The sequence below is a fragment of the Hyaena hyaena genome, unplaced genomic scaffold (assembly GCF_003009895.1).
Source record: "Hyaena hyaena isolate Hyena2069 unplaced genomic scaffold, ASM300989v1 scaffold_203, whole genome shotgun sequence".
NCBI lineage: Eukaryota > Metazoa > Chordata > Mammalia > Carnivora > Hyaenidae > Hyaena > Hyaena hyaena.
The window spans coordinates 1,068,707-1,088,343 of NW_024080835.1; the positions used below are offsets into that span (position 1 = coordinate 1,068,707).

General features: G+C 41.5%; 1 protein-coding gene across 1 annotated transcript in view; it reads right to left on the reverse strand.

Annotated features, from left to right (window-relative positions):
- Positions 1–6,349: 6,349 nt before the first annotated feature.
- Positions 6,350–19,637, reverse strand: part of PPM1L (protein phosphatase, Mg2+/Mn2+ dependent 1L) — a 303,744-nt gene continuing 290,456 nt past the window's right edge. Inside the window, exons 3-4 of the mRNA XM_039241986.1 lie at positions 10,942–11,103; positions 6,350–7,366 (exon numbers count right to left, since the gene is read on the reverse strand). Of these exons, the coding sequence (XP_039097917.1) occupies positions 7,020–7,366; positions 10,942–11,103 (509 nt within the window). The 3' untranslated portion in view covers positions 6,350–7,019. The remainder of the gene's footprint in view (positions 7,367–10,941; positions 11,104–19,637) is intronic.

Below are 19,637 nucleotides of genomic sequence, written 5' to 3' on the forward strand. Positions count from 1 at the left end.
AAAGAAGCAAAAGTTACTGTATTCTCTCCACTTTTGTATTTATTACTGTATTTTCTGAATATATGCCTGAGATAAAAAGGCAATCAAAATGATCAAAACATGAAGCCTGTTTGGTTATAGTCTTAGAGCCTAAACGTGGAGAGTAGTCTTGCTTAATGTCTCAAAGTTCTAGTTCCAAATAGCAGCATTTGTACCTTTTCATTAGTGCAAATGAATGACTACTGATAGTACATTAAGCAGTCACTGTTTATTCTTACATATACTAAGACAGACAGAAATTTAAAATTTGCACAAGAGACTTCATTCTTTTGGGCTAAAAATGTCTGAAACATCATTTCAACACGATTGGTCTTTTTATTTTTTTAATTATATGAGCATATATGACCCTTTGCATTATCTGGATTAGAAAACCTCCCAAAAATGAGAACACGGAGTCACCCTGTCATTTGTTTTTGTAATTGTGTTTTAGTTATTTATTTTTAAAATTTGTTTATTTAAATTCAAGTTAGTTAACATACAGAGTAGTCTTGATTTCAGGAGTAAAAACCCAGTGAGTGATTCATAATTATCTGTTTTGAATTGAATACTCACTGGTATTCAGGTTGGCACCTAAAAAATTATGTCTACTAAAACTCGCTCTCAGTTGTAGCTATGATTTGGAAAGTGAACAGAACCTAGAACAGTGAAGGTGTTGAGGGCAGCAATAAATAAGACCACACGTATCCATTTTCATTGGGAAAGAATGGAATAGGGACTGTAATTTTACTAACTCTACAAATAACTCAATGTTCATTTTCTTATTTCAATGTTATCTCCTTAACTTGAGAAAAACCATGAGTATCAGAAAGCATGATTCATAATGTAATAAAACATGCCTTCTTTTCTTAATTTTTTCTTTTATATTATTCTCCTTTAATTTTGTCTTTTACATTTTCTTGAAAATGCTTTTCTTTACATTCTGACTGTGACTATCCTGGAAATTAATTTTGCCTTTTTTTTAATTAAAAAATGTCTCAAACTATTTTTCTTAGATGTCATTCTGCCTGTTCAAGCAGTCCTATAAAAGGAACTTTAGAATTCTGTCTTTATTAACACATAAAAAAAGCATTAGCCAATACTCTAAGTAGGAAGTCACTCGTCTGAGTAGGTAAGATGTGGGAACAATTGCTTTCTACTGATCTGTGAGCACATGTCAGCAATTGCTATTAAATATGACCCATGCATGGCAGAAGACTGATAATCCAAATTTTGGAAAACCTACTTTTTATATTTTTAATGCCTGGGTACCTTTAAGATATTTTTCCCTAGTTCCTTGATTACTACTTCTACTGTTGCTTAGGTGCAAACACGTGTTAAATTATGCATTGCCAGATTTATACAGAAGCATGCTGAGATAATGCATGATATCATTTTTAACTTCTGAATTTCCTCATGACAAAAGGTGATGGGAGAGTGTGGCTGATACACGCTCCCTCCCCTACAGAGGTAACAAGTGACCCAGGCACATGACCTTGCCCTCAATGCTCACCCATTACAATCTGCCACCAGACCCGTCACAGCAGTCTGCTGGTGCTCAGACCAAAGACTCACATGCTTGGAGGCTTTGAGATTAATTCAGATTTGGCAAATGTCAGGGGTGATTTTGTAGTTATCTGGTATTAAATAGTACCACATTATAGGACTTCTAGAATAAATGGAACCATATCTCTAAATATAATCTACATCTTTGCTGTTTGCTGGCAGACTTTGAACTGTGAAAATGCCTATGATGATTTGTTAAAATGCACAGCTACTACATACTCTCTACAAAGTCCTTAGCTTGGATTTAGTAAAGTGCTTATATGGATGCTGGTGTGGTCATTATTAAGCACATCAAAATTAGCATAATAATCCCTCAGTTAAACAATCTGTAGCTTAACAGTGGTTAAAAAAAAAATAATGGACAAAGTATCAATGTTACAAATTAGCAAAAAAAATTTACATATTAAAAACGTTCAGAAGCACAAATCTGACGGAAGCTGTATAGTGTCCACTGTCACTTGCCCTCCGCCATCTGCCACCTAGCCTCAGCAATTTCACTTTCAGTTTTTTACTAGTTTGGATAATGTCCACAGGGTGGGTATATTCCTAAACAGTAGAGGTAATTCTGAGTTAATGAAGTTACCCTAAATTCCCTGTGTACCACATTTTGGACTAAATTAGTTTCATCCATTATTCTGGAATTGCCTCTCAGAGCTTCCCAGCACTGCCCAGGCTGAGCGAGGACTATGGAGCTATATAGTCAAGCCCTACATTTTATGCAAGAGATAACTCACCAAACTATCATGTACATAAAATGTGAAAGGTGGGAAAATATGGGACAGTGATTTTAGAATGAATGAGCTTTGATTTCAGATTATTTTGTTGCATCTGGAAAAAATGACAGAGGAAAGAGAGTAAAGAAGTGTTAATAGTTTACATTTCCATTATTACACAATTGATGCGTAATTTTAAAAATCGAGTTCAAAATTTAAAATTAAAACCAAATGTCTTTTTCCCCTTTTCTATTATTTTAAATATATATATTTAAACTCTCACATAGTGATGAAATATAAATATATTTATTTTGATTCCATCTGGAAAGCCAAGAGGTAACTTCAAAAACAGAAGGAAAGCCCCTGGAATGAATCCAAGAAATCCCTACTATGGCAAGGCTCCTGCTTATTATCCACATAAAAGAAGAGAGAAGTTTAGAGGTTCAGGTAGGACTGCTGGACTTCTGTCATCCAGGGAGGCTGCTGAGGGGCTTATTAAGTCATACAGCTTCTTAACACTGCTTTTACTGACAAATCAGCCTCCTGTGAAAAGGAGTAGTGTTTCAAAATTGTGAACATTACTGCTACTACTAAGAGTCATGGTGAATGAGAAAACAGTAATATTTCCATATACCAGAATTTCCCAATGTGGGTCCTAAAGAACACAAGCTCCTTGGAATGTTACTAGGTGTTACTAGTAACACTAGAACAGTTTCTCTGTTCAAATTAATCTGAAAAACACTGAGCTAACTTAAATTACATTTGTGGTGTATCCCACACCTCCTCACCCCCGCCATAGGACATTGAAATTAAAACCTTCTTAGTATGATAAGACAGTATGTTTCCCAAACTCATTTGACTATGGAACCTTATATTTGGAAGAGCATCTTTGAAACTTATGTTCTATAGAACACACTTTGGGGAACACTGGATTTTATTACTCCTGCAATGTTCAGCTAATAGTAGCTCAAAAGTCTAGATACCAATGATTTAATCTAGAGGCAATTAAATAGGCCCCAGTGTGTATCTAACAGTCATGTCATTTGTGCAGAGCTGGTTCAGGAATGCTGGTATGCCAAGCTAAGGCAATCTGGGGAGAATATTAAGGGAGGATCAGTCATGATGATGGGTCAAAGGAAAAAAACATTTTCTGAAATCATTAAAGAATAAAGCTTTATCCACAGCATGTGTTCTTACACTTCCAAACGCACTATGAAATGCTGCACCTTCTAAACCTTCTTCATTGACACAGTTGTAAGAGGATTAGATCTGGCAATAACTCAAGGGGAAAAAAATCCAGAAAATCAAGGTATACCTGGCCAAGGAAAAGTGATCACTCCCTTGTGTATCTCTCATGTGTTGCCGGATAGCCCAGTGATCCAATTCAATAACATGATCAGTTAGTTTCCTGGAATTACTTCAGATAGGATTGAAATGATGATGCCATCACTCTAACGCAATCCCGTTTGCACAAAATGTATGTGGGTTGAAATCATTACAGTTGTATGAAATAAGCCCTGTTTTAAATTATCCAGATTGCATATGCTCCTTTACTCTATAAAACACTCTTTGTAATACCCTTCTTACATAGACAAGATTCAAGAGGTCAATACCTTTTATCTACAGCAAGGAACAGAATGTAGCCACTGGTTACCAGTAATGACTACATCTGTGCACAGTCATGTTGTATTAGAAGAATGACTTCAGAGTTAAGTGCCTTGGACAAGTTGGTCACATAAAATGAATGCAGGTCTTAGGAACTAGCTTTGGAGTTTTTTTATGTAAGTATTGTTTATTCCTTTGATTAAAGAATTGCAAATACAATGAATTTTTAAAAAAGTTTTCCTATCTTGTCCTACCCCTGCCCCCAACCCCAACCCATGTTAAGAGTACAAACTGCCAGTGGAGCAGCAGTGGAACGGTGCACTGATGAGGATCTGGGCTTGGCATCTTGCTGGGGGCTCATAGTATGTGGTCATTCATTCCCAACTTCATTTCTAAAAGACCGCAAAATCATCCCAAAATTTGGCACCATGGGGCTATTGGCAATGCGAACTCGGGTTGGGGAGTCTGGGCAGCCTCGTGTGACAATTTCAAAGCTTTGGCAGTGCTGTTTTAGGGAAGTTTCACATGCAAACTTCTCAAATCAATTTCCCAAAAGGCTAGATTCAACTTCCCTTGTCCCTAGAAAATGAGCCACAGGGCACCCCAGGGGTGATGTCTGCAGACCCCAAACAGCTGGATGGAGGGGTGGAGAGAGCTCCAGGACAGGGGAAGAAGCAAAGTACTCTAGTTTTAGACAAAGCTATTAATCAAACTGCTACTATTTTGCCTAAAATATCTATCTTTGAAAAATCTACAAGTCAAAGTGGGAGGAAAAGAGGCAGAAAGGGAGTAGGAAATACACACACTACGTGGTTAAATTCAGAAAGGAATTAATTCTACAAAGCAAAATTCAGAAGCCACCTTGTGAACCTCAGCTGGAGGGGAAAGCATGCACTGGGTACCACCTAGGAAGACACTGTGCTAGGTAGACAAACATGACTTTACTGTGGCTTTGCTTTTTTATATTCATCAAAACATTCCTATTTTCGTTTTAGATAATAACAATGATCATGGAATTTAACAATTTCTTTCTCTTGTTATTACGAATTTTAGGGTTAAGTTAAAAGTTAAAAAAGGAAAAAAGGACTGTGTAGCATAACATGTTGAAACTGCTTATTCCTGGTGGGCTTTGGTAACTCCAGAGTCAGACTATCCTAGATCTCCAAGCAATCTCGGGCCACCTGGCTTGACCGTCCCATCACTGAGCACAACCAGCATGACTCCGACATTCCTCTCCTGACCCCTGCCCAAATACACACATCCAAATGCTCACTGTCGCTCAGTACGCAAATAGTTCAATCTAAAATGGTGGCAGATATTTCACACTATAATATTCTATAGTTAAAAAAACAGAGTTCTCATTCTAATGTTGGAAATTCTTACAATTTACCAAATGTAAATTTGTTACAATTTACCAAAGTGAGCCACATCTCTTGGGAAACCATTATTAATTCTCATTGCAGTCAAAGAAAGGTAAGTGCTTGAAGGAATCAAGACAGGGTGCAGTGCTTGGCAGTCACAAGGGAATCTTTTCATCTTCCCATGTCCTCCCCTGGAGCCACATAGTGGGGCCTTTGAGAAGCTCTAACGACAAGTGCCCACTTGAGAAGGACAAAACCAGGTGGACACCTTGACATTTCAGACACAGAGAGGCAGAGACACAACAAAAATCTTGTTTGGTTGTTTGAACCACATCAGCCAGGCAAACAGGATGACCCAGCATTTTCTGTCAATTAATGTATACAATACTGAGATTGGAAACATGACTTTGGTGACAAGAAATGAAGAGCAGCAAGCTTTGCCCAGAAATAACTCTGAGTCACTTAACAATACAGGTTTGAGCTTGAACTCCCAGCCAGCTGGGTTGCCACGAAACACAGGGCGGGGAGGTGTGGGGCGGATTGTGTTTCTTTGGGGAAAGGTAACTGGTGGGGATGGTGATCCGCAGCCAAATGTTACCGGCTGCTGCCTTTCCGCTATCAAGGAGAAGCACATGCCAGCATTTTATCACCAAATGCCAAACCACACTGGGAACTGTGTCCTGGGCTTCAAGGAACACACACATAGTTCTAGGCTACTGCTTCTCCATACACTGCTTGAAAGCCACATGAAAGCTAACAGGATAGCAGAGAAAAAAAAGCCCCACACTAAAACTGGCCACTGGGGGTTCAGTTCAGGGTGATGACCTCACCAGCTCTCTCTCCTAATGCAAACAGCAGATTTCCCAAGAGGCACTGTGACTTATTTGGCCATTATTTTCCTCTACCCTTAAAGACTGAAGGAATTATGGTATTGTGATTTGCGTTACTCATTTCCCCTAACAGGTTTCTTGGGAAGACAAAAAAATCATGGTGTTTGGTGGTGAAGTTTCACAGCTGCCTATTACATAAGGTAACGTAGAAGCAAAAGGTTAAGGTCATGCACAATTAGGATAAACGCACAAAGACTGGTCAGGTGGTACACAGAGTCTATTTAACTAATAAAGGAAGTCAGGGGAAAAGGTTATGTCTGCTGTGCAGGCGGGTCTCATCCTCCCCACTTCCCTCGGTCTCCAAGAGCAGCCACGGAATAATAAACCATTCCAAATCTGTGTCTGGGCCGCTGCTGAGCAGAAAAACCTGGGCTCAGGAGGACAAAGCATTCTCAGATAGCTCTGCCTCTCAGCAACGGGTGTTGACACATCAGCCTTCACTCACAGATGACGCTGCAGACTGTCTCCTGCAGCTCTGGAGGCCTGCTCTGTTCACGGCTCCAAAGAGAGGACAAAGTCTGATGCCTGGAGAACCCTGTAAGAGATCTTGAAAAGAATCTCAAGTGGGAGAATATATGGCACATATGCCGTTCACTTCATACATGTGAATCTACAGCTATATATTTATATATTTTGAACATTGGATGAAAGAATTGGGAAAACATGAAAAACCATTTTCCAGCCTCTTGGCTATAGTGGCCGAGAGCACCCTCTGTTCATTTCTGCATATAGACCTATGGCCACCAGGGAGGGGGAATCCCATGTTTAGGTGGATGATCCTAACTGTAACTCCCACGCCTTTCACTACATTAAAAGAGACCAGTGTGTTGAAAGTCCTTTAGTCTAAGGCAGCCGAGACCCTGAAGGGTTCACTGCTCTTCTGTTTTGCTGCTATTCCTGAACTTCACCACCATGACTGTTATATTGTCAGGGCAGCCTCTGTAAAAAGACTGTAAAACTATGCTCTTAGCTCCAAAATGAGGTTCATCCAAGCGCTCCTTGATGAATCGAACAGCTTCTTCATTGCTGAAAGCATCCCAGAGGCCATCTGATGCCAAGATCATGAACTCAGGCTGGAGCTTGTCCAGGTCAAAGGTCAGGATATCTGGGTCTGGGATGACCACATTGAGATTTTTCAGCGGATAATCTCCCAGGGATCGAGACATGGCCAGGATTCCCTGGACCCTCCAGGAGCCATTGAAACTGATAAAACCACCTGCAAAGACAGAATGAGCCCATTAGCTTGACCAGCCATTATCTCACACACATGGTAGAGTCTGAGTGAGTGTACAAAAGGCTCATCTATTGCATGTGCCCCCTCAGCTGCCCTGGGCACTGCCAGGAGAGTATTCCTACCACGTGCCTCGAGGTTTCACCTCTACCAGTAGATCCTCATGTCCTCATCTTTGGCATCTTAAAGGCTCTGAGAACTATATAAATACAAATACTGAGGGTAGGAAGATACATATAGGTAAGGGCATTGGTTTTAACTCAACAACACCTTGATGGACAGTAGGGAGCACCAGAGTAGGGATTCAATGATAATGGCAAAAGAGTGCTGAAAGGCATAAGAACAGGAACCAGAGACCCACACTGAGCTACTTCATTTAGCTTGAGGCCGCCCTTGGGTACATCTGGAGCTCAAAAGAACTCCCCAGACAGGATCAGAATTAAAGAAAGGTGTATTTTAGCACAATGGTTAAAGGCTCAGGCTCTTGGGTCACACTGCTTACATTTGATTCTTGGCTCTGTCACTTGTAGCTATGTGTCACTTCAGGGGAGAAGCCCTATCTCTCTGATTCTAGGTTTCCCTGACTACAAACCACAGGCAATAATAGTACCTATTGCACTGAGTTGTGAGAAATAAAGGAGTTATTCCATATAAATCACTTAGCACAGTGCCCGAATATAACATGCACTCAATATTATCTATCATTAGTTTTTCTTGAAGGGAGCTAGAACATTATTCATTCAAATATTATGTTGAATACTTATTAAATGTACACTCCATGCAAGGCGATTTACAGGCTATAAAGTTATATAAGATCCAGACTTTTCTCCAAAGAAGTAGATAGTCCAGCAGAAAAGAAAAGCCACATGTATTGACAACTGTAAGCACAAAGCAAAGATTTCCTTGAAATCTTGCCATCTGCAAAATGTGGATGGAACTAAAGTGTATTACATTAAGCGAAATAAGTCAAAGAAAGACAAAAATCACACAATTTCACTCATATGTGTAATTTAAGAAACAAAACAGATGAACATAGGAGAAGAGAACAAAAACAGAGAGGGAGACAAACCATAAGAGAATCTTAAATACACAGGACAAGCTGAGGGTTCCTGGCAGCATGTTGGGTGGGGGGTGGGCTGAATGGGCAATGGACATTAAGGAGGGCACTTGTTGGGATGAGCACTGGGTGTTATATATAAGTGATGAATCACTAAATTCTATTCCTGAAATCATTATTATACTATATGTCAACTAACTTGGATTTAAATACATTTTTAAAAAAAGCAGGATTCTTTCAGGGAGAAACTAGTACCTGCTAAATGCTATAGTCAGGAGGAGAAGGCGCAATGGTATCTTTGTGATGGTCAGGGAGGAGTGAGCAATAAAGTTGGGCTTTGAATGACATCCCTTCTATAGGCAGGGATGTATGAGAACATTCCAGGAAGTGCAGTCTAGTGGGCAAGAGCATGGGCTCCGGAGTCCGTGTCCTGGGTCTCAATTCTCGTTTCACCATTCACTAGCCGTGTGTCCTTGGGCACACATGCCTCTTTGAGGCTCCACTTCCTTGGTTGTAAAAGGAGGATACCATTATCAACCTCATAAGATAAGTAAAAAGGAAGCATATGTAAAGAACCAGGCTTGGTTCCCAGCACAGTGTGAACAAACAATAAATGGCAGCTGATACCATTGCTGTTGCTGGAAACAATAAAAGGAATGAAGACAGAAGGACCAATGTGTATTTGGCCCAGACTGGTTGCAGTGTATTGTTATGCTAAGCAGGATAGGGAAAGATATCCTGAAAGGAAGGCTGAGGTCAGAGAAAACACACATAAAGGTAATAAAACCAATCACTGTCCCTTAAGCCTTGCTATAAAATACACCCTTGACACAGCCAGTTAGATTAACTTCCTTGGAGACTGTGTCCAAATTGGCTTCCATAAAACATCCCTGCAGGGTGGGGGTGCAGGTGGTGGGTCTGGCAGGGACGAGGAGGAAGGATAAAATGGGAATGCCATTTCAGAGGGGCACACTGGATGCTATGATGATGTTTCCCAGTACTGTGTATTGCACACACCCTTGCCTGTGTTTACACAAGCATAGGCTAACTGTATCTTAAGTCCAGGGTCGCAGTGGACTCACGGGGAAATGGTGTCTTTGTAAGTAAGGAAGCCAGCAATCTCGCTCATATTGCTTGCTGCTGGATAGATGCTCCTAAAACATCGTTTGTTCCATTCTACCAACAAAAAACCTGACTAAAGCTTTCATTAAAAATTATTCTGCATCTCAGCAGTAACTGAAGCAGAAGGTTGTAATAAAATTCAACACTTTTTGACTCAACAGTACAGCTTCCTACTGTGAAAACTCAAATGTTGATTAGGTTCTGGGCAGAAGCTGACCTGTAGAGACTGAGAGTCAACTGCAATTACCCTAGGCAGCAGGGGCCCATTCTGGTTAGAGACCCAGGGTACATGAGCTCCCCTCCAACAGCTGGGTCTGCTGCCTGGCATATCGTGCAGAGCCTACATGCTGCACCTGTCAGTCTGCAGACGGAGGGATTCCTCCCTTCCACAGTTAGAAAAGAATCCCTCCGAAGTGAATTATGAAAATGTAATCATCAACTGATCTTCTTCCTTCAAGTCTCTGTCCTAATGTCACCATGATGAGGCCTATAGTGACCATCCCTGACACTCCCATTCCCTCACCTGCCTTGTGTCTCTTCATAATGGTTATCACTTTGTACTATACTACATAACTTATCTATTTTTACTTATTTTATTGTTAATGTCTGTCTAGTCCGTTACCCACCCCATCCCAATTCCAGAATCAAAGTTTGTATCCCAGCCTCTAGATATTGAAAGAAATGAATAAAAAAGGAACACCCCCGGCCCCACCCCAGAATATTTACTTGTGCCAGGCACTCACTGAGCTAGGTACTGGGAGCAGAGAGAGGAACAAGACTAAGTCCCTGTCCTCAGAGCACAATCAGGAAGGCAGGACAGATAGGAGAGCCAAGTATGTCCACACGTTGTGAAAGGTAACCCGATAGGTTATCCACATAGGATGTTGGGAAGGATGAAGGGGCACCGAATCCAGTCTGGGGGAGCCTTTGTTGCAGCAACAGGGAAGACTTCTGAAAGGATACCTTTAAACTGAATCTTAAAGGACAAGTAATTGTTATCCAATGGATGGTGGGGACGCCACGTGCAAAGGCACAGAGCTACCAGAAACATGGTTCATTTGGGGAATGGTTAGTGGTTTGGGGTGGCTAGAGGGAAACAGGGTATGGCAAGCAGGTGCCCGAAGATCTTGTTAGCCTTTAAACAGGTAAAGGGCTTTTGGGGGGCCCTTCTGGAATCTTTGGCCATGAAGAAAGGCAAGTTCCATGGTCATTTGACAAGAAATTCACAAAGTTAAGTCTCAGCTACCTCAGCACCAGCCTCTGTGTTCATCTACTAATCACTGGGTGATTGAACATCTCATTCCCCACAGGCAGTCCAAACAAGCCACCTTGTTCACCCAACAGGATGGCAGACAGTCCTTGGAGGCATTCACAAGCTCACCGGCTCTCTTTATCCTCTTTCGCTCCTTCAGTTGATAAGGTTTGTGATCATGAGACAAAGGAATGGCGTTCCCATCTTTGTCACACAGGACCCCTCTTGAGTCACCCACATTGGCCACGGTGAGGTCCTTATCTGATAGTAGAGCAATCAAACACGTTGTTCCTGAAAAACAGAAGAGAGAGGGGCAACGTGAAAGGTCAGCAGTGCACTGAAATTCAGCTATTTCTCCATGTTACTGGATTCTTCAGTCATTAAAACTGCTCCTGCTGGGTGAGAATTTAACTCCAGACACTCTGAGAATGATGACTGTTCACTTCAACAACACTGATCAAATCTGACAGTCCATTTTCTTAACCATGTTAGAGCGTTACTGAAATAAGCTAGGATAACATTACCATTTTCCCAAATCATTTTTGTTTCTGCTCCTCTTAATTTAAACACATATCACATTTAAAAGGATTAGGAGAGAATCCAAATCAATTTGAAGCTTCAGACAATTGATACATAGTTTTTTGCTTCTCATTGGTGCCTAATGTCTGTGGAGTCCCAGAAGGTGGGGAGAGAGGGGTTGTGTGGGCTCCTCACCTAGAGGGGCTGGAAGAGGAATTAAATGACAGATGCCAAGAGCCTGAGCATATGGTGCCATGGAGAGCCATGAAGGAGCTGCCTCTACAAGGTTGCCTATACAAAGTCTGATGGCAAAGACTGGTAGCCAGAAACAGGTGAGCTCCAGGGTGTGATAGGGACAGACTATAAAGCAAAAAGAAGCAAAAATGCCTACAGTGATGATAGAGATGAGATCGAGGTAAATGGGAGATGGGGGTTGGGTGGTCAGAGTCAGAAGGGAAGCAAGACTGACGACCTGCTTACCTATACAAGACACAAAAGGACAAGCTCTTCTCAAACCCTTCTTGAAATGAGAATGGATAAGAGCAAATAAGAGTGGGACAGTTCTAGTCTACTTGGAGATTGCCCTTATTTCCTGCCTGCTGTCCTCTGCCCAGCTCTTTCCATTTTCCCCCCTCCCTTCTGACAATGTCACTGAGTATGCAAATACCCGCTGAAATGTACAACCCATTAAGCTGTTGCTTTAAACTGTTAGCACCTTTCCTTGTTAAAATTATCCATCAATATCTTCATTAATATTTCCCTCCTCATGTAGAAGGTCATATTCTATAACAGAACATAAACTGCATCTAAACAGCTCTTTCATCTTTACAGAAGAAGGAACAAGACTGAATTCTTAAATGGACATAAAGAATAAATACAGGTCAATATCAAGAGCAGGGGGAATAATTTGAATATTTAGCATATTTAGGTATTATAGTTCAGTTTGAAATTCCATTCCTAAGCCTATTTAACTGAAAACTGCCTTGATCAAAAATGGAAGTACATGAAATATTGGTTAACTCAGGATTTCTGATAAGAAAAACTTTGTGTAAAGAAAAAAGATTAATCTTAGGGATTATCCAGGCAAATTACAAATCTATTACTTTAAAAAACATTATAAAAGTGAAAATGTAAACACAAAAATAATCCATCAATTAAAATTAATATTCTCAGTTTTTTATATTATCTGCCTTTTTGTCTTCAACCACCCTCACTTTCTCCTCAAAAATCTGATTGGGTTAACTTGTCTAACACGATCAGAGAATATAAGGCAGATTCTTAAAGTATGAAAGGCGAAACAGAAACATTACTCTAGGGGTGCCTGGGTCATGATCCCACAGTTTGTGAGAACGAGCCCTGTATCAGGCTCTATGCTGACAGTGCAGAGCCTGCTTGGGATTCTGTCTTTGCCCCTCCCCATTTTCTCAAAATAAATAAATAAATTAAAAAAAAAAAGAAACATTACTTCCTTGGATATTGCATGACTTGGGGGCAGTGCATTCTCTTTGTCCCTCTTCCCTCCTTACTCTGCATACTCTGAGAGACCATGTTCTTGACCTTGGCCTCCACTACCATCTAAGCCTGTGCCACTAGCCTGGTTGACACTCCTGAGGTCCGTATCAATTGGCTTGTAGGTGTTTCCATTTGCTGTTACTGCCGGGGTTCCAGGGAAGGGCTTTGGGCCTCCCTGTGAGGGAAGTGGAGGGATCCACCTGTCTAGAGGCCCTTTCCCCACCCCATTTCAGCACAGCAGCTCTACACCCATCTACCAGCTGTACTGAGCTGCCAGGTAAGTCTTTTTTTAATAAAAAAGGAAGGGAGAGGTCATTCCTATAGCTAGAAAAAAAAATAGAAATTTAATCATACATGTGATTAAGAATCACAGAAGGATTTTAAGCAGGATAGTGTCATGATGAGATATGTGTTCTAAAAGATCATTTCAGTGGCAGTATGGAAGATAAACTGGATCTGGGGAGAAAGACAGAGATAATGAGCATCTGAATTAATGTAGATAGAGGGTAGGAGACAAATTATTTAAAACCTGAATAGAGAGGTTATAGAGAGTGAGAGAAATAAAGGAGAGGGGGAAAAGTCTAGGATAATGTCCTAGTATCTGCATGGGGGGAACTGGGTGCTCCACGGATAAACATCTAAGGAGAGGTCTGCTTGGGGCTTCTGGGAAAGGCTTTCTCTTTAACAGAGATACAACAAAGAAAATGATCCGCTTTTTTGGTCCTGTGTTGGCTCATGGGTTTCCCAGAACTGTGGCAGCCATCTTCAGCCTCAGGGTCAAGGCCCTCTGCTGAGGAGGGTAGAGCAGAGAGGTAAAGAGCCTGAGTTCCTAAGACATCACAGAACTGTTGACCCAGCCTGAAACCAACTTGTCCTATGAGACATTAAATATCTTTACTGCTTGTGGCTTTTTAAAAAATTTTCTTTTAATGTTTTATTTATTTCTGAGAGAGAGAGAGAGAGACAGCGTGAGCAGGGGAGGGTCAGAGACAGAGGGAGATACAGAATCTGAAACAGGCTCCAGCACAGAGCCTGACGCGGGGCTTGAACCCACAAACTGTGAGATCATGACCTGAAGTCGGACGCTTAACTGACTGAGCCACCCAGGTGCCCCTGCTTGTGGCTTTTTAAGTTGGATTCTTTTGTTCCTCATAGCATCCTAACTGATTCAGGGGTTTATAGTCCAATAAGGGAGTCTATGGACAGACTCAGAGTGGCTGGTTTTTTTTACTCACATGTTGTTGGTTATACTTAAGATTCATGGCCTGCCAATTCCTTTGTCAAGAACACAATTCCATTGTTTCTGTGGGTTAAAGATCTATCTCATGATGTGGATTTCAGAAATTTACTGCTTTGAGACAGTGGGGACTGCCAATGTTAGCAATAGAATCTTAGACCTGGCCAAAATGGGTGAGCCCCACATGGTGTAATTAGAGCTGCATGCTGTTTTTCAGATCACTGAAATGCCACCCATTCCCTCTCTGGAGAAACCTGCCTGTATCCTGGGTGGAGGCCCATGCAGAATCTAAATAATCTGCTTGCCTGGGGCACCTGGGTGGCTCAATCGATAAGCAGCCGACTTGGGCTCAGGTCATATCTAACGGCTCGAGAGTTTGAGCCTTGCATCGGGCTCCGTGCTGACAGCCCAGAGCCTGGAGCCTGCTTCAGATTCTGTGTTTCCCTCTCTCTGCCCCTCTCTTGCTCACTGTCTCTGTATGTCTCTCTCTCTCTCAAAAATAAATAAATAACAATTAAAGAACAATACTTAAAAAACTGGTTCCCTGTATGCAATTTATCTTTTGGGTTTTGCAGTCTTAGTTTGGGATTACAAGAGACAATTTATAATGTAATCTTACTTTGGAGAACAAACTGCTTTGTGGCTGAAAGACTCCCAAAAAACCCTGCATCTAAGAGAAAATGGACAAAATCATCATTTATTTTGTTTGCATGAGAAAAAAAACACCTCCCAGATTTTGGCTACAAGTTTTGATATAAAAGATTTATTCCACTATAGCGCTATTTATCAAATACCAGGTTCTGACAATATTACTTTATACCTCAGGATGGTTCTACATTAACAATTTAATCTAGATGAGAACAAAGTGGCAAATCTGGAAGATATCTTGGAAGTTTAACCTAGTAGCCTCACTACACAGATTAAAGCAATAAAAAAAGTGAATTCACACAAACCAGATGTCAATGTCCCAACTGAATGAGATCTGGCAAGTTATTTAATTTTTAAGCCTCAGAAAATGGCATCTAATCCAGTTACTTAAATTAGGCGTCATCCTTGTTTTTCTTTTCCTCATTCCTGACATTCAATCCATCATTAAGTTCTGTCACTCTTACCTCTAAGATATATCTTAAACCCTTCCAGCCCTCTTGTTCTCATTGTGCTGACTCTAGTCCAGGCCACTGTCATTTCTAAGCATTTCAGCAGTCAGGTTTAAAACAATGGTGGCCATGTCCTACATCCTCTGGTCCCCACCTAAATTGTCCAATGTCGTGTTATACTACCCGTGGCCTTGCTTTCTCTCCTTTCTGTTGCCCAAACATGCCAACCCTTTTGTTGTCCTTGGGCCTTTGTATTTACTGTTTCGTCTGCCTAGTATACTTCCTTGTCTTTGACACTGGCTGACTAATGCACATGGTGATGTCTTAATTTAAGTGTGGTATCATCCAAGAGGCCTTCTTTGATGGAGGGATCTCCCCTTTATTTCCTTTATTGACCTCACAACACACAATTATGTAAATATCTTGTATATTTATTTAAACAATTTAATTAATGCCAATCTTCCCCTGTTCGATGTAGACTTCACAAGGGTAAAGACACTGTCTGCTTGTTTTCCCTACTATAATGCTGATGTCTAGTACAGCAGCTACTCAATATTTGCTGAATAAACGAATTAAGAGATGAATGAATAAATAATCACACGCTATTTCTTTATCTCAGCTAAGCTTCTACTGACTTGCTCTGAGCATGTCCACCTCGTTCAATAATACAATGTACACCATCTTCCAGATACTGCCACAGCAGGGAGACACTCAGCGGTAGCAAAATACATATTACACATTGATTGAAACATGTGGCCCCTCCTGTACCTGTGTAACCATGCACACAAGCACACTGCCAGTAACTAGAGAGAGTTTCCAGCCCAGGCCCGTCCCGAGCTCTTCCCTCCAGTCTAGACTCCTGGTCCAATGCAAATGGAACATGGGTAGGGCTTCTAGCCTCACCATGACTTCCAGAACCTTGGGAAGTGATAAAAGGGCCTCACGGTAGCCATTAGATGAGCATTCTGTGTCTACTTCTGACCTCAGTTTGTACTTGAGCAGAACAGACATGTTTTCATGTTGTGCCGTGAATTTTTGTTTTCTTCAGGGAAAACCCACAAATGCTAATTATTCATTAGTCTATTCTAAACCAGCATTCTCTCCTCTGATTTAATTTCTGGCAGGCAGAGTAAAGGCACACAAGAAAACCTCTTCTGGACTTATCTAAATATTACGGTTGGATAATATTAGACACTTACTTCGCTTGGTGAGTTGAGCTTGAGAAAAATGTAAATCCTAATGAAGGTTAAGTAACTTGGGTTAGTTTAGGTACCTTTGAAAACCCTAGTCATCAATATTTTTAAAACTCAGTTTAGTTAATACCAAAGTAGTGATAACAATTTATTTAGCACTATAAGTGCCAGTAAGTGGCTCACAAACACACTTGTAGTTGGTTTCCTAACTCCTCAGTGGGCGTGAGGAGCAGGCTTTATTCCTCCCTTTGAGCAGACAGGAAAATGGGACACACAGGCTTCAAGTGCCTTTGCCTTGGTTACACTGCTCAATGTATACACACTGTGGGACTAAGTGCCTAAAAAACCTGAGAGTCCAGAATTTTACTCTAGTAATGATAACAATGATAGACCCTGCTACTTAAACTTTTCATTATAATGTGAACCGTTTACTTCCATTGTATATCCCAATCTGCCTGAGATAGCATAATTATCCCCATTTTACAGGTGAGGAAACTGGGTCTCAGGTAGGATAACCACCTGTCCTGGTCACATGGTCACATACCTGGACTGACTCCACCAGGCCACACCTTTGATTGTGCCACACACAATCGGCACTTCTTTTCTGTTCTAAGCTGCCCTCTTCCAACTCCCAGAAGTGAAGATTTCTGTGACCTTGTTTCTACATTTCTGTGTTTTGAACAGTCCCCATCAACTTGCCCTCTTCTGCAGTATACTTCAGTACAAGTCACAGAAAATTTTGTAGATCAGGAAAAAATTTGATCGTGTGATACAAGCTTCATATAATACAAGTGTGACCATATGAACTTAAAGCTGCTGCAGTGAAAATTCTCAATAATGAGCAATCAGAAGGCAGCCTTACCTCTCTGAAATCAAAAACAAGTGGCTGGAATTAGTTTACCTATAGGCTCTTTTCAGTTTTAATATTCTGCTGGTCTTGATTTGGAACTAAAAACTCCAATGCCTTGAGGAAAGGAGGCCAGGTAGAAGAAGCCTGTGGCCGTCTTGGAGTAGCTTTCTCCCCCTACTTTTGACGGGGTCGTGGGCTCTGAAATGTCTTCTACTCTAAGCAAGAGCAGGCATGAGGATAAGTAAAAACCAAAATCAGGTTTCAGTGTCAGGCCCACAATGGGGAATGTGGGTGGGGCTTCTGGCAAACCAGAGAACACACGCTAAGTGGGCAGTAGTTCCTTAGCAATTAAGGTCATTGTCATGTGGAAATGCAGGCCCCTTGTGAATAGTTCTACACGGTAAAAAAAAAATTTTTTTAATGTTTATTTATTTTGAGAGGGAGTGTGCGAGCAGGGTAAGGGCAGAGAGAGAGGGGGTCAGAGAGAGAATCCCAAGCAGGTTCAGTGGCTAGCAGTGCGGAGCCTGACTTGGGGCTCAATCCCACAAACCATGAGATCATGGCCTGAGCTGAAATCGAGTCAGGTGCTTAAGCAACTGAGCCACCCAGGTGCTCCTGAACCCTCCTGAATTTTAAACGTTGGCAATTGTAAAACAAAACAAAACAAAACAGTGCAAACAAAAGGCAACTGTGGGTCAAAGAATCATTTGACTAATTGCCTCTTTTTGGGCCAGGGTAACCCTTCCTTATTCATTGCTCTGTGTGTGTGTGTGTGTGTGTGTGTGTGTGTGTGTATGTGTGTTTTAATTATAAAGTCCTTTGAAAGAAAATGGTTCTACAATACTCATTGCTTTATTCCATAATAGTGCTCTGTATACTGCACAGACTCCTAGCACTAGGGGCAGTGCTAAGTATTTAGATGACACCAGGTGCTTTTACAACATGTACTAATGGTAGCATCTGTATGATTCACACTTTGTGCTTTGGATGTAAATATTCATACTCTTATTTAAAAAAATATATTAACAGAGTTATCTAGGGGATGAGATTTTAGACCACTTTGTTTTCTTTATACCTTTCTGTATTAAGATGAATGTAATGTCATTTAAAACCAAACTGTATTCAAAACACTTCAGGAGCATATCCGCTGCATAAAGCCAAGTACACAAGGCATTAAACAGGAAAAGCAGAACTGACAATCTTGGTACAGGGGGAAACAAGGCCCAGGAGGAGAGTAGTGACAACAGTGACAGGAACACTGCCTGAAGACAGTTCAAGTTCAGATTCAGATTCTACCATCACTGACAGACAAGCTAGCCTCAGCTGCCTTTAGGCCCCCCACCTCCCCCACCCACTGCCAAACAGCCTCACTTCATCTCTGAGCAGGGACACCTTCAACTTCTACTCAGAGCAGAACTCCCTGCCCTGGTGCCAATCAAAGTGCATTACCCTCAATCCCTTGTGCTCCCCACCCCCGCTTTCTATATGCACACAGCTATGATTTAAAAATTGGAGTCACAAGAATCCTCATTTTCTACAAGTTCACTTTACCACATCATTTTTCTTATGCAAGTGACACTGCAGTTTGATTTTTGTCTTGCGGTGGGAGGGGCAGGCCAGGCAGAGGGTAGAGAACTGGGTGGAATTAACTTGGCTTAGGAGCCTTGCTTCATAATGCTCCAGGACACTCTCCCATGCAATGTCACACAGTGACTCCCCTCTGTGACATCAAGTCTTTTGTAAGAGAATAAGGACAAGTGCCAAAATGGAGCAAAAAATTGGGGGTGGGGTGGAGAAGAGGTCACCAGGCCATTCAATATATGCAGCATGGGAAAATCAACACATTTAAAGGATGAGGAGAACTAGGTTTATCTTGTAAAGTTTTGACAATGAATGTTAGCTCAATAACACAATTTCAGGGCCTAGATGACATCAGGGCCTGGTGACTGACAGAAATTATATTGGTGAGCAGCAGCATATTGGAAAAAGAGCAGGCGAAGCCAGTCATTAATGAAAGTATCGTGGAGAATGATAAGATCACTGTCAGCAGGGACTTCCAGTCTCCACCTCCCACAGCCAATGCTGCGAGGAGCCTTGAAACACAGATAAAGTGCCAGGTAGTATGTAGATAAGACTCTCCGGTCCCCATCCCCTGCCTGCATAATCTTTAAGTCCGCCAGAGTTTGACCTGCTCAAAGCTTGTTCACCAGTCTTTCTTGTAATAATTAATGCCATGGCTGAGACAAACCTGTCAGGGACAATCTGTTGTCTGGAAAACTGAAGAGTGAGCTCTAATCTTTCCTTCTTTATTCCTTTTCTCTTAGACAAGAGACTAAGACTCTGACTAAGGACTGCCTGAGTCTTTGCACCACTGCCCCCCCCCCCCCCCCCCCCCCCCCGCTCTAAATTCTCTCAGA